Below are 19308 nucleotides of genomic sequence, written 5' to 3'. Positions count from 1 at the left end.
TCTATTTCAATATGGCTGGTTGGCTTGGGGACGGTTGCAACAAGTTGTTGCAACCGTCCCTGACCTGCCAGCCATGACAGAACACCATATGCTAGCTACTCAAAGAGTCAGGGAAACATGCTAACAATACTTTTTAAAAGTCAACACCACAATGATTTGAACTAGGTATGTTTTAATTAATTAAAATAAAAGCTATGGACAGTAAGTCAAAAAAACAACTTGCAAAAAAAATTACTTTCATACCTTCAAAACAGTTATTTTTCAATAAATGCAGCAGCAGATGATGAAACTGTATAGTTTCTCTCTGGTGGAGAAAGGGCCTAACTGAGCATGTGCAGTATGAGTATCATCACTCTAGCATGTTTCTAATTGGAGAAATAAGACTTGTTGCAACCGTCCCTTGTTGCAACCGTCCCCAGTCTCCCTACAAAGTAGCAATATCACCCCCATCACATTGTTCAAAACGACTAGGTAATAAAACAAATATTTGGCAGTTTTATCACACAGTTGCCAGGAATATCCGAGCCCTGGAAAGGGAAGCACAATGATGGCGAATGATCCAAAAAATGTTGCTTGATGATGCTTGGAAAACCCCTGTGACGAATATCCTGATAAGAGATATGGAAAGTGTATAAAAATTAGTGTAATTTGCAATGGGACACACTCCTGCAGGGTGTCCAGTCTTGGGTGTAACCTTGCTGTTACAATAAAGACTGAATCTGAAGATCTACATAACGGGCTCCTGAGTCCTGATTTGCAGGGAAAGAAAATACCACAACATAGGAAACCGACTTGAGGAGTCTATTTAAGACAATGTTAGTGAACCATTTGTTGAAGCAAGGTTGCCAACTCTAATGCATCTGGCGTGGCACTCACGACAAATCTGTATCACATTATAACCCTAAAATGATCTATATCAGAAGCAGTGGGGTATTTCGCAAACCCTACAGAGTATTTACAAGGTCATAAAACTATTGCATAGCCTACATGTATAAATGCGTGTGCATCTATTCGCGGACTTGTCTCGATTTGAAAATCTCACTCCAGTCAACTGACCAAAGTTGGAAACCCCGATGAAGATATTTAAAAACATTAGTTTTTTTTCCTCAAAAATATTAATAAAAAAAAAAACAGGTTGCTCATAGATCTAATGGGCAAACATAGGAAGAAATTTACAAATATACATATACACAACTATAATTACAATATTTACATATCTTTCACAGAATCACACTAGAATGACCGTATGCATATTAAATATACATTCATGTGAGCACAGAGCAGAAACACGTCAAGTATGAGCAAAGCCGCACAGGCGGTAGGTACAGCCCGGAGCGGCAGCTAGCTGTAATCCGCCCCTCAGTGACGAAACATCCCGGCGGTGACGGTGGTTGCAGCTGCCGATTTTGAATGATAGTGAACCGGAGGAGCGGCGGCTCCCTCGCGGTGTCCCGGCACTACTGAGAGGCTACCGGGGGGCGGCGGCAGCGTCGGGAGGTCAGCGCACCGTAGATCGGAAGTCGGCGCACCTTGGTCATTTTAAAGGCAAGCGTGAGGGGATCGGAAGAGTGTAGCCTTGTTGTTGTCGGCTGAAGTTAAACCGGGGGTAGCGCCGGAGTGATTAGAGGCCGGGTCCGAGGCACCGGGCTTTTCCTTCAGTAAGGCGGACGAGGCAGCCACCGTCGCAGGGCTACGGGCTCAGTGGCTCCCGTGTAGACGGAGCCGTGAGTGTCGCGGTAGACGGGCCATGTGCTAGCGGACTGTTAGCCTGCCGGAGCCCGCGGGGTTTTTGGCAGGAAGTAGCCCGATAGCTAAACCGAGGAACGGCGCCATGCGATTCTGCAGCCGTGGTGATGCTGCAGTTTTTAACGTTGCGATAAACGCTGAAATAAAACGCATCCGCCGGCTTGCAGCCTTCGAGTAGAGGTGCACGGTGCCCGCCAGTGTGCTGCCGGCCAGGTTCAGAGCAGCTACAAAAATACTGCAGTGTGGGATGTTTCTGGAGTTTGCATACATGCAGGCAGCTAAATGCGAGGATTTTGCATGCATTAAAAGGGATGCGGAAACATCCCATGCAGAACATGCCCCATTAATGGTTTTAGGGGTAATTATCTTACGAACGCGTGTGAATGATTGTTTATAAATAAGATGATGGAGGAAAGGCCAACACAGACGTTTTTTGCAGTGACCAGGAGACACTCAAGGATACAGTTTATACAAAATGATTAAATGATCTCTTTGGGTGATCTAGTTTAGGTTCAGATCGATAATAAGCTGTGGAAAATCCAACGTGTTATTTGGGGAAATATCTTGAAAACGTATAAGCCTAGTGAGATCTGTCGTGATTAAGGACCTTACCAGAAAACTCAGTGTTATGAATCTAAAGTTTTAGGTGGGGCAAAAAGTCAGCTGAATCGCTCCAGTAAATTTCCTTGTTGTATAAATGGTTAAAATGGAATTACTCTGTGCAGAACTATGTTAGTTTCCCCTCTATTAGACAGTCTAAACATGATAATATGAGGGAATGAGTCTTGCTTATACATGCGTATTGACATACGCTTAATGTTGCACTGGTGTTTCTTTGTTCTTTCCTTGGTTTAGGTGTCATGTGTCACTTTAATTTCAATGCAGTTTGAGCTGTTTTTGTTTGCAGTGTCCTGCTTTCCCCTGAGCCCGTTCCAGTGCTGTTACTTAAGTAGACTTTCGAGATTCCGCCGCTTCTTTCTTTGCGCGTAGAATAAGCCGTTCGGAGATACCCGTGCTTTTGTGAGCCTGAGTCTGTGTGTGTCCGTGTACATTCACTCCACGCATATTATGCAGACGGATCGCACTATATTTATTGTGTTTGGGTGTCTCTGGCTTCTCGTGCTGCTCTCTGCACGTGTTGTTTTAACAATAGCCTCGTGCCTGATCCCTGCGGACCACCTACCCTTCTGCTTCTGTCGCAGGGCACACATGGTGGTCAGACAGGTGGCGACAGTTTCAGGAGGCTGCATTCCATCTCCTAACAGTCTGCCCCACAGAAATGCGTCTCTCTGTATTTGTCCTATTCTGTCTATCACCCTCATGCATTAATGCTTTATTCTGTCGTTTAGTTTGCTGTTTTGTAATCCTGAAGGTTGAATGGCGCTAGCACATGGCGATTTTGTAGTGTGTGTCAGAAAATTACTCCATGTTTAGGCTGGGAATGCTTCCAGATTTTAATGGATATGATTTTACCCACAGTGCAGTTGTAGACTTAATAAACTTGTTTGTCATTATAATATATTAAAAACCCTATAATAAATTTTACTTTTAGAATATGGAACTTGCATTCACAGCTTTTGATTCTTTCACCTATGAATGCATGAGGATGTACCCTTTGTAAATTACTTATGCAAAGACGTGTCCACATCCAACACTTCACTGAGGGCATGACAAGATGGTGAAGAATTCACACTTAGTTTTGGAAGGCTTATATTCAAAATGTTGCACCATGCCTCCCTGCCATGTCGGTGTCATGTTATACTAACTGACTTCAGCCTTGTTATATTTGAAAGTCGTCTGTTATGGGTTGCAGAGATGGTTGAAATGTTTTGGACGGCCAGAAGATTGATGTTGCATAACTGCAGTGCATTTGGTCACACGTAATATATCCCACAGAAAACTTTGCAGGCACGACTGAAGCATGTTTGGGGACTGAAGCTGTGGTTGCTTCATAAGGATGTTTCATGGCACAATTGGTTAAATTTTTAATTTGACTTGCAGGAGGCAGACCACTTGACATTAACGCGGCATTATTGCCAGTGAATGTTTCAGCAAAGAGGGTCGATTTCTATGTTAGTTAATGAATGCATATTTTACTCAAGAATATTGTAAGCACAGAGGTGGTCTCATATAATTTAATTCAACTCACCTGCTGAATAACAGTGAATGACACAGCTGTCAAACCATAAATTATTTATTTCTACAAATGAATAATTTAACATTAAAATGTTTCTTCTCCAAGCGCTAACTGGGAGGAACATAAAGAGAGCACACTCATAATTAAATCCCACACTGGTAATTAAATCCCAAAACAATGTTGTATTATAGCCTCGTGTTGTTTTCAATCAGACTGAGCTGAGTTACTGTAACCTCTGCCCATGCTTGAACACCCTCTGTGATCTTGTGAGCTTGTTTGCAGATGTGAGCACATTTGTTTGTAGCTAGGTTATTGTTGGGATCTTCCATTATGTGAATGTGAGGGGGAGATGGGGGGGTTTAGCAGCTTATCCCTTTGGTTTGCCCAAAGGAGTGAGATGGTCCTGTGGTCTTGCTTTAAAAAGAGCACCTGATCAGATTCTTATTTTGTATATTTGCTGGAGATGGGCCCACGTGTGAGACTCGATTTCTGCGCACAGCTCTCACAGAACCTCCTGAAAGTGAGGGTGGATTAGCCTAATCCTGTGATGAGTCTGCATACATATTACCCCACAGTGCAGAGCCAAACAGTGCAGCATTTCCTCTGTGGCCTCAATGTCCAGTCAGAGGCAGGTGACCTTGTCTCTTCGCTGTGTTTTGTAGCTCCCTGTGAAGATGGCGGATGTGTCCTTTAGCTCAAAAATACATCTAAGGAACTTTTGTGACACTCCAGCCTACTTACATTTTGCAGCTAAAAATTGTCTTTAGTGTAGGTTTTTTAATCCTAAAACACTTTGTGATGTTTGTGTTGTCACGCGCTTCTGTTATAGCCGTATGTTCTGTAAAATGTTATCCGTCCATCTATCCATCCATCTGTTTTTGATGGCCACTTGTCCAGTAGAGGGTTGTGATGAATCCATGCTGAACTGGTGGGGATTTTTTGTAACGGAATAGAACCATGTGACTGGGTTTTCTGTGGAAGCAAAATAATTACAAGAAAGACTGTATTAGCATTAATGAATGCATAATAACCTTCATTGAGAAATGGTCTACGAAACCCAAGTTATAGGCCGTGAAATATATTTTTTAAATATATTTTTTGAATAAATTTAGAATATGAAATATGTGATGGAAACGGGGTGCATTTTCTGTTAGTATTTCACCATTCTTAATTTAGTGCCAGGAGTAAATGAATTTATCCTTACTGATGTGCAGAACTTAAAATAGAAGGGTCTGGTTCAAGCAGATAAATTTAAGGTGAAAATATAGCGTACCATAATTTCATCGGAAAAATAGTCACAGGGCAGGAGTAGCGGAGGCATGTGCTAAAGAGGCTAATCGTCACGAGTGTCATTTTTATTGTCATGCTGATAAGTCTGATTGCCTGGGGAATGACCCACTTAACTCCCGGCATTTCCTGTCCGTGACATCGCAGTCGGCGTCTCTGCTGCCGGGACTATCGGTTACACCACAGGACGTGCGATCCGGCATGCAAATCCGACCCCAAATAGATCTTGGATGAGTTGATAGTGCCGTGAGAACAGGTGCCACAAATAGCAGAGCGCTAGTAGCTAAACAAAGGCTGGTAGCCAGTGGGGTGGCTGTCTTACTGAGTGTGTGTTTTGTAATACCAATAGTAAAGGCAGCTGACAAGGAAAAGCCTGCGTATTATCTGTTGTTTTGATAGAAATGAAGGCAATGCTAGTCACATTTGTCTTTCCCAAAATTCATTGCTTTTGTTACATGTTGGCTGTCATTTTCTGGGCTGAGAATCTCGTTTCAGCATGGTAGATGCTGATGAGTAGATGTTTGAGTGATGTGGGGCAATGCGAAACGCTCTGCTCTGCAGGTTTTAGGGGCAGGATTTACATCTTTACATTTTAATTTACGTACCATATGCTTTTATCCAAAGGGATGTACATTTTTTTGAGCCAGGAGGGTCTATTTCAGGAGCGACTGAGGTTTAAGGGACTTACTCAAGAGCCCAATGGTGGAATAAACTACACATCCTGGGATTTGAGGATTCATGCAGGATTCATGGCTTGAAAAGAGAGTACCGGCCCCAAGCAGCTGTGTGTGTTAATTTGACTTGTCTGTGAAGCGTTTTCAAGACGAGAGTGGAAATCAGACGGTGCAGCGCTCCAGTGCGTATGATGACCTTAGACACTCATCCGTTTTTGAAAATCATGGTGCCCAAGCATCAATTCACACTGTGAGGGAGAGAAATAACAGCTTTGGCTGGTCGAAGTTCATCTCCCCAGCCAAGTAATGCCTCCTGACATTTTCCACTTGTGCACCATCCTTACTGAAAGAGGTGTCTCTTATAATGAGAGCGCTCTGCACTGCTGGGCGGAGCAGATATTGCCAAAAAGCTATTTTTTAGGGCATGAGGATGAAATTACCCATCCTATCCCTGTCTCAGTCCTGTGGAACATATTTATCTGTCCTGGATGAAGTCTCGCTTCCCCAGGAAATCAGTAAGACTCCACGCGGAGGATCTGTGGCACGTTGCGGTGGTTTGAGAGCACAAGCCGCGTGTGGCCCACAGCAGGTCGTTCGGGCGCCTTCTCCCGTTCGCTTTACATTCCTGCCCCCTGAGCTGAGGATTCTCACTTAGGCTTTTCATTTATCACTATAAAGCTTTGTTTTTCTCAGAATGGTTTGTGGCATTTCATCCTGCCTGATGAAAAGCCATTTTTCTATAAATTGTGAATGTCTGTAAACCTGCTCTTTCGGCCTGGTTCACTCATGTTTTTTGTTGGCGTTGGAATTTCGAAATGTCCGGCGAGGTTTATCTTTGGTCTGTTTTGTGATGAGGGAGGTTTTGGACTTTAGACCCATGTGTCAATATTGGCCCAAATCGGACCAGGCGCCAGTATCACTGCTGGTGGGTGGTGGCATTGCAGACACTGGTATAAACAGGCAGGCTTTCACTGTAAGCACCCAGCCTATCCATTACACTTTACGGAAGCTCATGTGATGGTATCCCCTAGCAGTATAGCATAGGGATCTATGCCCTGTCTGCTGGGGGCTGTGTCTGAGAGTGGAAGGTCGTTGGTTCTAATCCCAAGGTATGCAGAGTGATTAGACTGTTGGGCCCTTGATTGAGGCCCTTAACTCTGAATAGCTCCAGGGACTCCAGGTCTGATCCTGCTTTCTCTCAAAAATGTATGTCAATGGATAAAATTGACCGCTAAATAAATACATTGTAAGTACCTGGAAAATGGTGATCAGTCTTTTAATCTTGGGAATCATCGCCGAGTCATGAGTTGAAACATACTACCTGGTATTTCAGTGTCTAAATCCGCTGCTCCAGTGTGTGTCTGCCTCTCCGTCCCGAGTGCCCTAATAGGTGTACGAGATCACTGAAGTGTGTCCCTCTTTTTTTCGCAGGAGAGAACGTCATGGCGGACGCCCATGGGCAAAGGTCGGGGGGCCTGTCTCGGCTCTGGAGCTGCCGGCTGTGAGCGCTCCGCCTCAGGGAGTATGTTCTGGGGCTGAGGCCGTTTCCTCGGGGCCTTTCTTTAATCTGGTCTCCATTCAGCTGACTTGATTGAATTCCAAGCTGTCGACGGGGGAGGGGGCCTGGCTGGCCTGCCCGACCCGCGGCAGACATGTCTGTGGGCGAGACGGATGCGGACCACCCTCGCTTCTTCGTCGGGTGCGACGATGGCGAGGGCGACGAACTACTGGACCCGGGGAGGCTCGTGGGATACGACTGCTTGTACGAGAACGAGGAGGAGGACGAGGATGAGGAGTACGACTCGGTAAGCAGCCCTGCAGGGTCACTAGCGTGACTGGCATGTTTGAGGTTACCGTGGTTACCGGAATTACCAGGGTTACTGGTTTTGAGTTTGCTGCCCTCTTATGAATCCATCCAATCATAGCTTTTCAGTTCCAGCAGGCCGCCAGGCATCATTAGTATTAAACACCATCACAGTTTCGTACCGGAAGTGTCTTTGCTGCTTAAATGAGTCTGATTACAGTAAAATCAGATAGACTTCAATGTGCCTGGGCTGCTGACTGTCTGCTGCTCTGGTCATTTAGTCAAAATGAGCCACTTGGATAAGAAACAGGAGAGAGATCAAAAACTGTGCATCATCATCATCACAGTCATCATCGTCATCAAAGTTCATTACAGGTCAAACAACATGTAAGAACCAAAAGACTGTATTGTTTGTCTGATCGATAACATTTTAAGAAGTTTTTTTTTAATTGTCATCACAAACACTAAACAATGAAAGGAAACCAGTTAAACACCAAAATGAATCAATGTGTCCTTTAATCAAAACGCACTCAAGTGATTTTGTTGTGCGATCAGCGTAATGGATTAAACCTAAAACCTACGAAGCCCTAGAGATCACGTCAGTGTCTCCAGTGCCTCCTCAAAGTCTAACCTCACATTTTGTTTGCGCTGCTTTTAATAAAACAGTATATTTACGTGATCGCTGGGCCTGTAATTTTTATTATAAAAACAATTATGGATCTGACCGTAAGCAGTGATCCCATTTTGGCTGCAGCGAGGATAATGGACGACCAGGAAACCAGAGCATTTCTGCGTTTGCACAGACAGAGAAATGCTTGTCTGTTTGTTGTATTATTATTTTTATTTTTGTTTGTTCCCATGAATTAAACATTTTACTCCCATTCGAAGTATTATTGGGTATTGTGGTAGTAGTAGTAGCAGCATCAATGGTGTGTGTTTGTGGTTTTGGAGATTCTAGAAAAATCCTGTTTCTCATTTCTCCTCTGTCTGCTGAGTTTGCCATATGATTGACCAATGAAAAGATGTTTTGCAAAGTCATCCATTTAACTTTATGGTTGTACTAGGTCACATTAGAATTCATGGTGGCTATTTGTATGGATTATTTTATATCGCTAATTTATTTTACAAAGTGGTGTCTGAGGAAAAGCTCCTGAAATAATGTTTTTCTTTGGATGGAAATGATACAATGAACCAAGATCAGTTTCCCTTTTTCTTTATTTTTATTCATGTATAAATCACCTTAAGAGGACCAGTAAATAATACCGGTCAACAGCTGTTGTTGGCTTTGGGTAATTAACCAGCAGCTGCCTGAAATACCTCCAAGCACTGTAAGGTGAGGTCATAATCCCCGCCCCTTTGCCCCCTTGTGCTGCACAGCCCCCGGAGAGGCAGATCGTGGTGGGCATCTGCGCCATGTCCAAGAAATCCAAGTCGAAGCCCATGAAGGAGATCCTGGAGAGACTGTGCCTCTTCAAATACATCACTGTGGTGATCTTCGAGGAGGATGTCATCCTGAACGAGCCAGTGGAGAATTGGCCGCTCTGCGACTGCCTCATCTCCTTCCACTCCAAAGGCGAGTCTGCACCTCTGAGGTCATTTACATGCCGCAGACACTTTTGTCTAAAGAGATGAGTGAGTGTCTGTGAGCAGGACCAGCCAGTGTCCCTGGAGGAAATGGGTGTTAAGGGCCTGAGAGCCACACTAGTACTGTGCTGAGAGTATTTGAGGGGAAGGCGTTCAAAGCCTTTGACACGGACATTAAAGGGGCGCTCCGTACCTTTAAGGAGAAGCACCTTAAATAGTTCGGTCAAAAGGGGCAGGCAGATAGGCTCCTCCTCCTCACCCTCTGCATGTTGCCCCACAGGATTTTCGCTGGCTACCTTCTGGCCATGAGCACAGACTCACAAACTGCCTGAAATTAAATATTTTTATATCCCATATTCGCTGCCTCGTGTCCAAGGTTTTATGGGGTAGGCTCTGGGATTAACATAATCCTATGCTGGATAAATGATCATAATAGATGCTGGGATGGAACGAATGATGGATAATGAACATGCATAATAATTATTAGCATATTACACAATATTGTTAGAAATTATGTTCGCTGTTCACATGAGGCTCAGCTTGTTTAATTTCATCAAGAAAGCATTTAATGTTCTGCGTAGACCATGCTGTGTTGTAAAGGCCGTCCTGACACATTCTGGCCACATTCTCATAATCTAAAAAGCCAGCCGACCGTTTTATACCACGGCTGCAGAAGTAAACAGGCCCGCCGAACCCGGCACTGCCAAGCAGCAATAGATCAGAACAAAGCGTGTGTCGGCAGTGTTATCTGGCAATCATCAAGCGCTGTCATGCATCTTGATGTCGCGCTGAATATTAATGTCACGGGTGGGTGATGACCTCATACAAGCAGGTGGCTTTTGGTGAGATTGATCTCTAAATAGCATCAGTCAGCCGGTGGGCAGTCATTCTGGCATTAATTTGGAGTTTATTAATGTTAGCCCTGTTGCAGCCTATCCCCAGGGTTGTGGGTTTGCATCCCAGCCCTGTGTGTGAGTGGAGCATGCATGTTCTGTCCCTTCATGGGTTTCCTCCAGGTACGGACACTAGAGCAGACTGGCACCTCTGCGGTTCCGATAGCGCGTCTGTGCTTCTGTATTGGACTCGAATCAGGATTGATATGTAAATCTGGCTTGACACTGTGTTTAGATAGATAAAGTAAATTAAGGCTGTAAAAAGGGTGTGTAGAAGGTAATGTATGAAGACTGTTCAGAAGACTGTGTGAAAGGCAGTACAGAAAGTGTGCATAGTAGGCGGTGTGCAAATGGCAGGTATGTATATACATGAAAACAAACATTGATGTGTGAAATTACTATAAATATACCAAGTGCAGAATATCTCTGGATGTTGTCGGTGCATCTACAGTGTTGCTTTCTTCCCCCGTGTCCCTGTACTAGATAAGCAGAAGGATGGCTGGCTGGCTGGTGTGCTGGATGGATGGATGGATGGATGGATTTATTTATTTTCTTTCTCACTGTCCAGGGTTTCCATTAGACAAAGCTGTGGCCTATGAAAATCTCAGAAACCCATTTGTCATCAATGATCTGGATCTTCAGTACTGCATCCAGGACAGGTGAGTGACCTGTAGGAGCCTGGTCATGAGCCTGGTCATGAGCCTGGTCATGAGCCCGAGTCTCTGTGTCATCGTGGAAACACACGCAGTGCTGGGACTTAAATTGTGAGCCCTTGTGATGCTGTATCCATGCAGGAGAGAGGTGTATTGCATCCTGAAGGCGGAGGGCATCCAGCTTCCACGATACGCCGTCCTGAATCGAGACCCCGCCAGGCCAGAGGGTGAGCGAATCCTGTAACCTTTACCTCCTCTACAGTGCCACTGTAATGGACATCAGCCTTGGAGATACCCTAGGAGACCACATCTACCATTTTAATTTAATAACAGAATTTCCATTAAAAAACTCTCCCACTGTGCTTGGGTGACAAGCAAATTACTTTTAAATCTATGCTGTATCAGTGCCTTCTAATTCAAATCAAATCAAATCAAAGTTTATTTATCGAATGCACAATCATACAGCAAGCGCAAGTAATAAAGTGCATATTTACAGATCTGTGTTTTCTTGCTTGCTGTTCTATACGGTGGGTTGTAATTCTGAAAATTAGCTTGGAATCTGAGTAAAGCAACATATTTGGTTGCGTATTTCCAGTGCATTTGTTTCCCTTTTCTTGTAAATGACTCTTGTTCAGTTAAGCAGGAGGCTGGGCTTCGCCTCTGGAATCTCGCTGCCCTACACGCCTGCTTTGTGTTCCGGGTGCCTGGCGCCGAGCGTTAAGGCTGCAGGCTTCCCTCCCTTTGGAGTGTTAGCTGATTAGTAAACGCTCACTGGCCTGAATCGCTGACCCAGCCTTGTGGTTAGTTCTCACATGTCTCAATGCGCCCCCCCCCCCCTTCTAAATGTGTGTACATTTTTTAGCGGTTTTGGCATTGCGCCCAAACCACACCCTCAGCCCACTAGTGGCCAGAACCTTTCAGATTTCGTTTTATTGCTGTAGCTGCTGGGGGGGGGAGGGGGTGTCAGCAAAATGAGTAACTTCATTTCTGATGCTTTTAGTCTGTGTAACAGGTTTTGCTACTTTCTAGAGCTACAGTGTTAGTTGTTGGATGACAGATAACACTCACCTTGTTTTTCCAGTGTTCCAAATCTTAACACTTGGGCAGAAGTCTCCATGTCTGTGATGAGGTAAACTAGAGGTGGATGAGACCAAAGGCTCTGATCACTTCTGAGATTTCTCCCGTCATCCGCTCTAACAAATGCTTTTCAAAGTGGTAAATCACTTCAGCCAGATTAGTGAGGGGGTTTCCTGTACAGCCATAGAACAAGATCTGTGTTTGCTCTTCTGATTTGACACACAAAAAATGTCTGAATCTCTGAAAATGTAAGAGAACTGGTAACATTTATGTGCGTGTGTGCGTGTGTGCGTGCGTGCGTGTGCGTGCGTGTGCGCGCGTGCAGCTTCTCAAAGACAATACCCATCTCTATACCCTGACCTTTGACACCTAATGAGATGTTTGCTTTAGCTCTTTTATTTTTGATTGTTTTAGTTATATGTTCTTTTATATTGGTTTTAATTTAGATCTGTTATTTTTCTTTTTTTTTTTTTAATTTTATTCTTATTTTGTGTTTTGTTTGATCTACTTATTTACTGTACAGCACTTCGGTCCTGTACAGGTTGTTTAAAGTGCTTTATAAATAAAGCTGGATTGGATTGGATTGGAATACGGAGCGTAAGGAGGTTAGACATCAGCACAATGTCAGTTAACTGGAGGACAAGGGAGACTTAAAGCAGCAATATTTGGTAGTTCTGCTTTTTCTTATTTTACAAAAATCTCATTTTGAGTTTGCAATTTTTGTTTTTGTTTTTCCAAGATTACTTTTTTAGATTTACCTTGTTTTATGAGTGCTGTTTACAGTGTGAAGTTACAAAGTGCTAATCTGTTCTTTGTCTGCACGGTGCTCTTGCAGTTAGTGGCTGTATTTTTTCATCTACATGTACATATTTCCCCCACATGGAGTCTGGCTGCTGTCCTGCCCGGTGACCCATTTTGTCTTCTGTAAACACCCTGTGGAATTAAGAGCGCGCTGATGTAATCTCTAATGAGCGTAATTATCCGTCTCTCCTGCATTTGGGAAGCGGAGGTTCGCCCGTCGCGTTTCACCGAAGCCCGGATTATTCCGATAGGCTCTTCAGTTTGTGTCTCGTCGACGGCCTGCAGGGAGGAGGTAAAGATGCTTTGGATGGCTGCCCTCAACACAGACGGTCCGGAGCTTTTTATTGCTTTCGGAGAGTGATGTAATCGGTGACGAAAATAGGGGGGCGTGCTTCTGTGAGGATCAGGTCAAAGGTCAGGCCATAAATTGGGCAAAATGTATGAAAATGCACATTCAGCAGGTCATGATCATAGCCATAGCGGGATGGGGGGGCTTAACAACAGAACATTGGGAACACGTGGATAATTAATGCACTAACCTTCACAATACGCAGTTGTCTAAGTGATCAAGCAGTCTGCTTGTGTTTTGATCTGATTTTAGACTAGTAGCTGTTGCCAGTGCCTCATGCCTTTGACATTAGAACTGAAAATAGACTATGACATTGCCCAGAATAGAATTCATTGTGACTAAACATTTTTAATGCCTCATGTTTTTATGTATAGTATAAGAAGCCCTCAGTGGTCTAAACTGCTGAGATTTCCTTTCTAGGTGTTCAGCATTCGTGGGTTGTTTTTAAATTCTGCTTCCTAGGGAATTTGAACAGAGTGCAGTTGTTGTTCGCTAAAGGAGATTGTCGGTTTTAATCAGATGCCTCAGCTAGATCTGTGTGGGAACTGCACGGTTGAGTGGGGCTGTAATTATTTTGCATGGAATTATTCTTCTGTATTGGATTCTACTCCGAAATCCTTCCAGATCTTCCAAAATCTTTACTTTTATTTAACCTTTCGCAAGTATATTGCATAGCAAATAATATTTTGTGTTTTTGTCTTGTCGCTTTTGCACTGTAATAATTAAACACTGTTAAGTTGTGTTTCCACACGTCTTGATTCAATGAACACAACCTTTGAAATATGTTCTCTCTGCCAGCAATGGGATTTGAACCCATGAAGTACGGGGTGGGGACATGGTGACAGAGGTCTGATGGGTGTCACCTCCCTTAGAATGCAGCCTGGTGGAAGGAGAGGACCACGTGGAGGTGAACGGGGAGGTCTTCCAGAAGCCGTTCGTAGAGAAGCCAGTTAGTGCTGAGGACCACAATGTTTACATCTACTACCCCACGTCGGCGGGCGGAGGCAGCCAGAGACTCTTTCGCAAGGTTTCTTTTTAAAGTCTATTTATGTTAATCCCACTTTTCATGTCAGGAACCTTATAAAAGGCATTTAAATGTATTAATCCAGATTAAATAGAGATTAAATGTGTACAGAGTTCAGAACCAGAGAGTAAAAGTCCAGACCGGGATTTTGTTTCAACCAACCAGTTGAGCATAAAGAGTCACAGTTACAGAGTATTCAATTGCTTGGTTGAAACAAAATCCCGGTCTGGACTTACTCTCTGGACCTGAATTACCCAACTCTGGATCTGCAGGGGTTATAAATCGCTGCTATGTTTTGTAACGATTCTCTAAACGGATAATTTATTCAGCTCCTCTCATTGCTCTATACTGTATATTGCTCTGTTTATTTTGCAGAGCACACCTGTTGATTAAGTAAAGTGTTTACATGTAGGACCAGAGTCCTTTTTGAGTTTACTGGGTGATTTGTGTTCTCTTGAATTTAATCTGCTATCTCTTATGATTCTGTCTTGCGTTTAATCGTAACTTATCTGTGGGCCCATTTGTCGTAGATTGGCAGCAGGAGCAGCGTGTACTCTCCGGAGAGTAACGTCCGCAAAACTGGATCCTACATATACGAAGAATTCATGCCAACAGATGGAACCGATGTCAAGGTGCGGCCTAATAGCTGTGCACTGCAGGGTTGTTGTCTGTGGATTAGCAGAGTTATTTTGTTTCAAACATTGGCATAAGCAGTTCTTTTTTTTGGACTGTCTTCACGGGTAGAAAATGCGTCTTTGTGCCAACAGAAGACGTGTTGAACAATGGCTTACGGGTTCTTCTGTGCCTCTCGTATTGAATTTCCTCTTCACATTAACCAGCTATTGGATGCATAATCTCTTTCCTGTTGTGCAGATCATTGTATTTGTAAATGAAATGTCCAGTCATGGTTGCAGTTAAATGCGACTGATTAAATACGAGCTGAATGTCACCCACACTTCATGGCTGGATTGTGGCATGAATGCCCACCTTGAATTAAATGGTGTCTAAACTGTTTTGTGTTGCTCGCCTTCGTTTTGCGTGACTTTGTCATACACTTGCCTGCCTCTGGCCTTCGATAATGTTATAGTTTAGTATAGTCAGCGTAGCAATAAAAGCGTCCAGTTTGATACAGTAAATATAACCATAGAATTTCAAGTTATATAAGAAATAGCATTGCTTGTATTCATTGTGACTAGCATAGCTAGCAAACACTTTCCTGTATCTTAGCCATCATTTATTTATGTAGTATAACAAAGGCTGTTTCTGCTAAGACTTCATCCTGCAACTGTTGGGATCAGTCAGGATCCCAGAGTGCTGTGCGTCCTGCTGCTGTCTTCATCCATGCTTTGCCATTCAGTGTTTGCATGATGATTTTTGCCCCAACTGTGGCAGGTGTACACAGTGGGCCCAGACTACGCCCACGCGGAGGCCCGTAAGTCCCCGGCCCTGGACGGCAAGGTGGAGCGGGACAGCGAGGGCAAAGAGGTGCGCTACCCGGTCATCCTCAATGCCAGGGAGAAGCTCATCGCCTGGAAGGTCTGCCAAGCCTTTAAGGTAATGCCGGTCCGATGCTCCGCTTCCTCCCTGAGTTCTGTCTGCCTCTCCTACTCAGGGTAAAACTCATCTGTTTGTCAACAAAGAGTCTAAAATCATTTGGCACATATGGTGTTCTAGTTGCACCCATCATATTTTGATGTAATGCCATATGTGAGGATCCCTGGCTCATTTAGATATTTAATTTGTGTAAATAAAGCTTATCAGTGCTTGTGAGTGGCATCACTTAAATTTGATTTAGTTGTGGTGTGTATATTTTACTGGTGGAAGCATGTATTTTGATTTTTTTTTTTTTTTTTTTTTTTTTTTTTTTTTTTTTTTTTTTACTTCTCGTCTTCAGCAAACTGTTTGTGGTTTCGATCTACTCCGAGCCAACGGCCAGTCGTATGTGTGCGACGTCAACGGGTTCAGCTTTGTGAAAAACTCCATGAAATATTATGATGACTGTGCCAAAATCCTGGGGTAAGAATCCATGTGTGTTAAGACCGGGATAAAGAACAGCTTTAGCCCTGGTAAAGCCAGACAGATTTCTGTAAGGGTATGACATCGTGTGGAATGTGAGCACTGGCTTTTCACAGGAACATCATCATGAGGGAGCTGGCTCCTCAGTTTCACATTCCCTGGTCCATACCTTTGGAAGCTGAGGATATTCCCATTGTTCCCACCACATCCGGTACCATGTAAGCATCACCTTTTATTCGTATCTTTGCTTTATCCAGTGCATGTTGCGTGATTTGATTGATAATGTCTGAAAATGGCCTCCTTAGAATGTCTCAAACATTTGTAGAACCTAGACATTTTTTTTTGAGAATAGTTATCAGGTTAATATTATAGACTTTTGATGTAAATATTAAAACTGTTTTCTGTACTGTGGGCAGTATGTGGCTTTGCGGGTTAGGACTCTCTGGCCAAGGTCAGAAGGTCATCGGTTCATATCCTGGAGAATTAATATCAGCATTGGGCCCTTGAGGAAGACACTTATTCCTAATTGTTCCAGGGACACTGGCTGACCCTAGTCTCTGATCCTCACATTTGCTAAATAAATACATACGCATGTCCTTTGCTTGGAGCATTTCTAAATTTCAGTTCTCCTGTTGCTCAGGATGGAGTTGCGATGTGTCATTGCTGTCATTCGTCACGGTGACCGAACACCCAAGCAGAAGATGAAGATGGAGGTTCGCCATCAGAGGTATCTGAGATCACCTGAAAGTGTCATTAGAAGTGTTTGTACTGACCATTGGGTTTTTAAATTTACTGCTGACTTATAAATAGGAGTTTATAGTAAGATCTTTAATGCTCCTCCTGTAGGTTTTTTGATCTGTTTGAAAAATGCGATGGGTACAAAACTGGAAAACTGAAACTGAAGAAACCAAAACAGCTTCAGGTAAGTGAGATATTTGAAAGGCTTCCGACTGTATGTGTACTGGGACGTTTTTGAAGCTGGATTCCTGACTGGTCCTGCTGCTTCTACTTGGCGTTTCAGGAAGTTCTCGACATCGCGAGGCAGCTGCTCGCCGAGCTCGGCCAGAACAACGACTCAGAAATCGAAGAAAGCAAAGCGAAGCTGGAGCAGCTGAAAACTGTGCTGGAAATGTAAGCTGGGCCAGTTGTGGCTCCTCCGCGTTTCGGGGTGACCCCCCCCCCCCCTAACTTCAAGCGACTCTTACAGGTACGGACATTTCTCCGGCATAAACCGTAAGGTGCAGCTAACGTACCTGCCACACGGGTGCCCGAAAACGTCAAGCGAAGAAGAGGGTAAGACCGCCCAGGCTCGTTTACGGCTAGCGTGGCTCAGACCTCGGTGTTCGCTTTTGGGTAATTGCCAGCTGAGGTTCCAGAGGGCTTTGCATTATAGCTATGGCTTAGAAACAGTAAATCTCATTAGTCTGAAGCAAAACTGACCATGGTGTTGAGGGGGTGGGCCGGGGGGGGCTTAATCCAAATAAACTAAAGCTGAGGGGAGCGGGCAAGGTCAGTCCTGACAACTGCTTGGCTGTCGGCCCTGAACACGGGGATACAGACGGAAATCAGTGACATTGCCAACTCTGCTAGACGGGTGGGATCTGCAGTTTTCTTTGAGATAAGTAATTATATCCCTGTCTCGCTGTCTGTGTCTCGCTGTCTGTGTCTCGCTGTCTGTGTCTCGCTGTCTGTGTCTCGCTGTCTGTGTCTCGCTGTCTGTGTCTCGCTGTCTGTCTGTCTCTCTCTCTCTGTCTCTCTGTCCATCTGTTTTTCTCACTCCCACTCTCTCCCCCTCCCTCCATTCTTTCTCTCAATGAATTGCTCTAACTCTTTTGACATTTAGCTAATTTTGGTGAGGACGGCAACCTTCCCATTATCCCTGTAAAACATCTGAACAAAAAGATTTTTCTTTAGCAGTGTATAGTGGGGGTTAGATATTGATTTCCTTTTAGTTTCTTTCTATCTGTCCTTAAATGCATAAATTTCTAGCTGGAATAAAATTTTTGCCCATTCTTTGAGACATTAAATAGCTAAAACTGACTGGTACGTTAGTGGTCAGGGTTAATCTCCACTTTACGGACTGCTTCTGGAGGGAGGTATGAATGTGTGTAGCATGAAAAGGTTAAGATAATGTGAGGTCTATCTTGACCAATTAAGCGAAAGTCATGGTGGGTCCGGGGGTGGCATTTCGTATTCTGGTCCGTGGCGTTTCATCTTGACATGGGGGGGAAGGTCAGCTCCGCTCCACTGTAATAGATGGCTCTGCAGATTCATTATATTGCCTCGTGGTGAAATTTGTCATTCTCAGATAATCTGGATCTCCATAAAAATGCTAATGCTTCACATCTTTAATGGGGGCTCTGTATCGGGGGCTGGGGTGTGTGCGGAATTTTTACGCTTTTTTTGCCTTTGCTTTCGGGCTGAATCCATTTCCTGTCCAGAGTCACCAATTTGCGAACAGATGAGTAATAATGTGTTTTTAATTGTGACTACACACCCACTCCTCGCATAGCGATCAAGTTCTGGTCCAATGACTAGGTTGTTAAGCAAAATGGTCGCAGAGTAGCCTAGGCGTGACTGTTACTGTGCTTACGACTTTACTTCAGTCTTCCATACTCAGTTTCTTTTATCCTTCATGAAGTGGATGTTCTTAAACATTTTATACATTCTACTTGAAAGATCTCTCTCATTCCAGTGTGTCGTTGTCAGATGTACAGAATTTGGTCGTAAATATGTGCATTGGTCGGTAAATGATTTTTTTTTTTTTTATTTGCAGTTTGTATTTGCGAGCGGTCGGTAACCAAGGTAGTCTGTAAACAAGGAGTGGTTGTGTTGTACTCAGCCTCAACGTCATGTCGTTAGAGCACTTCACAGTGGAAATAGTCCAGGTTTCCTCCTTCACCACAAACACTGAAATAATATCACTCTGATGGATATTCCGGAGGTTGTTCTCCATACCCTGATGACCACCTGTGGCTTGTTCTCGCCTCCCCCCCAGATGTCCGCCGTGATGACCCCTCCCTGCTCCTAGTGCTGAAGTGGGGAGGGGAGCTGACCCCCGCTGGCAGAGTTCAGGCCGAGGAGCTGGGCCGCGCTTTCCGCTGCATGTATCCCGGAGGACAAGGCAGGTCGCCGGCCAATCTGGCTCGGGGGGGCTCACCCCTGTCAGCCTCACATCCCACGTATCGAGATGCTGGTTTACTGTTTGCAAGTTAAACATCGACAGATGAGCAAGCGAACAACACCGGTAGCTTGCATGCACT

The 19308-nt window shown here is 44.2% G+C and overlaps 1 protein-coding gene across 15 annotated transcripts in view; it reads left to right on the top strand.

The window, feature by feature from the left end:
* The first annotated feature begins 1365 nt into the window (after nucleotides 1–1365).
* The window catches only part of ppip5k2 (diphosphoinositol pentakisphosphate kinase 2), a 40116-nt gene continuing 22173 nt past the window's right edge, over nucleotides 1366–19308 (top strand). For 10 of the 15 annotated variants that reach the window (XM_072714801.1, XM_072714800.1, XM_072714797.1 and 7 more), the window contains exons 1-15: nucleotides 1367–1545; nucleotides 7276–7649; nucleotides 9026–9221; nucleotides 10694–10784; nucleotides 10920–11005; nucleotides 13878–14032; nucleotides 14560–14661; nucleotides 15422–15583; nucleotides 15924–16045; nucleotides 16162–16263; nucleotides 16686–16772; nucleotides 16892–16967; nucleotides 17067–17176; nucleotides 17253–17338; nucleotides 19044–19169. In XM_072714801.1, coding sequence (XP_072570902.1) covers nucleotides 7497–7649; nucleotides 9026–9221; nucleotides 10694–10784; nucleotides 10920–11005; nucleotides 13878–14032; nucleotides 14560–14661; nucleotides 15422–15583; nucleotides 15924–16045; nucleotides 16162–16263; nucleotides 16686–16772; nucleotides 16892–16967; nucleotides 17067–17176; nucleotides 17253–17338; nucleotides 19044–19169 — 1654 coding nt within the window. In that variant the 5' untranslated portion in view covers nucleotides 1367–1545; nucleotides 7276–7496. Of the gene's footprint in view, nucleotides 1546–1580; nucleotides 1659–1753; nucleotides 7091–7275; nucleotides 7650–9025; nucleotides 9222–10693; nucleotides 10785–10919; nucleotides 11006–13877; nucleotides 14033–14559; nucleotides 14662–15421; nucleotides 15584–15923; nucleotides 16046–16161; nucleotides 16264–16685; nucleotides 16773–16891; nucleotides 16968–17066; nucleotides 17177–17252; nucleotides 17339–19043; nucleotides 19170–19308 lie in introns of those variants that run through there. The other 5 variants (XM_072714791.1, XM_023796403.2, XM_023796405.2 and 2 more) reach the window with 5 other exon arrangements.

The sequence above is a fragment of the Paramormyrops kingsleyae genome, chromosome 7 (assembly GCF_048594095.1).
Source record: "Paramormyrops kingsleyae isolate MSU_618 chromosome 7, PKINGS_0.4, whole genome shotgun sequence".
In the NCBI taxonomy this organism is placed as follows: Eukaryota; Metazoa; Chordata; class Actinopteri; order Osteoglossiformes; family Mormyridae; genus Paramormyrops; species Paramormyrops kingsleyae.
This window is presented reverse-complemented; position numbering and strand designations above follow the sequence as displayed.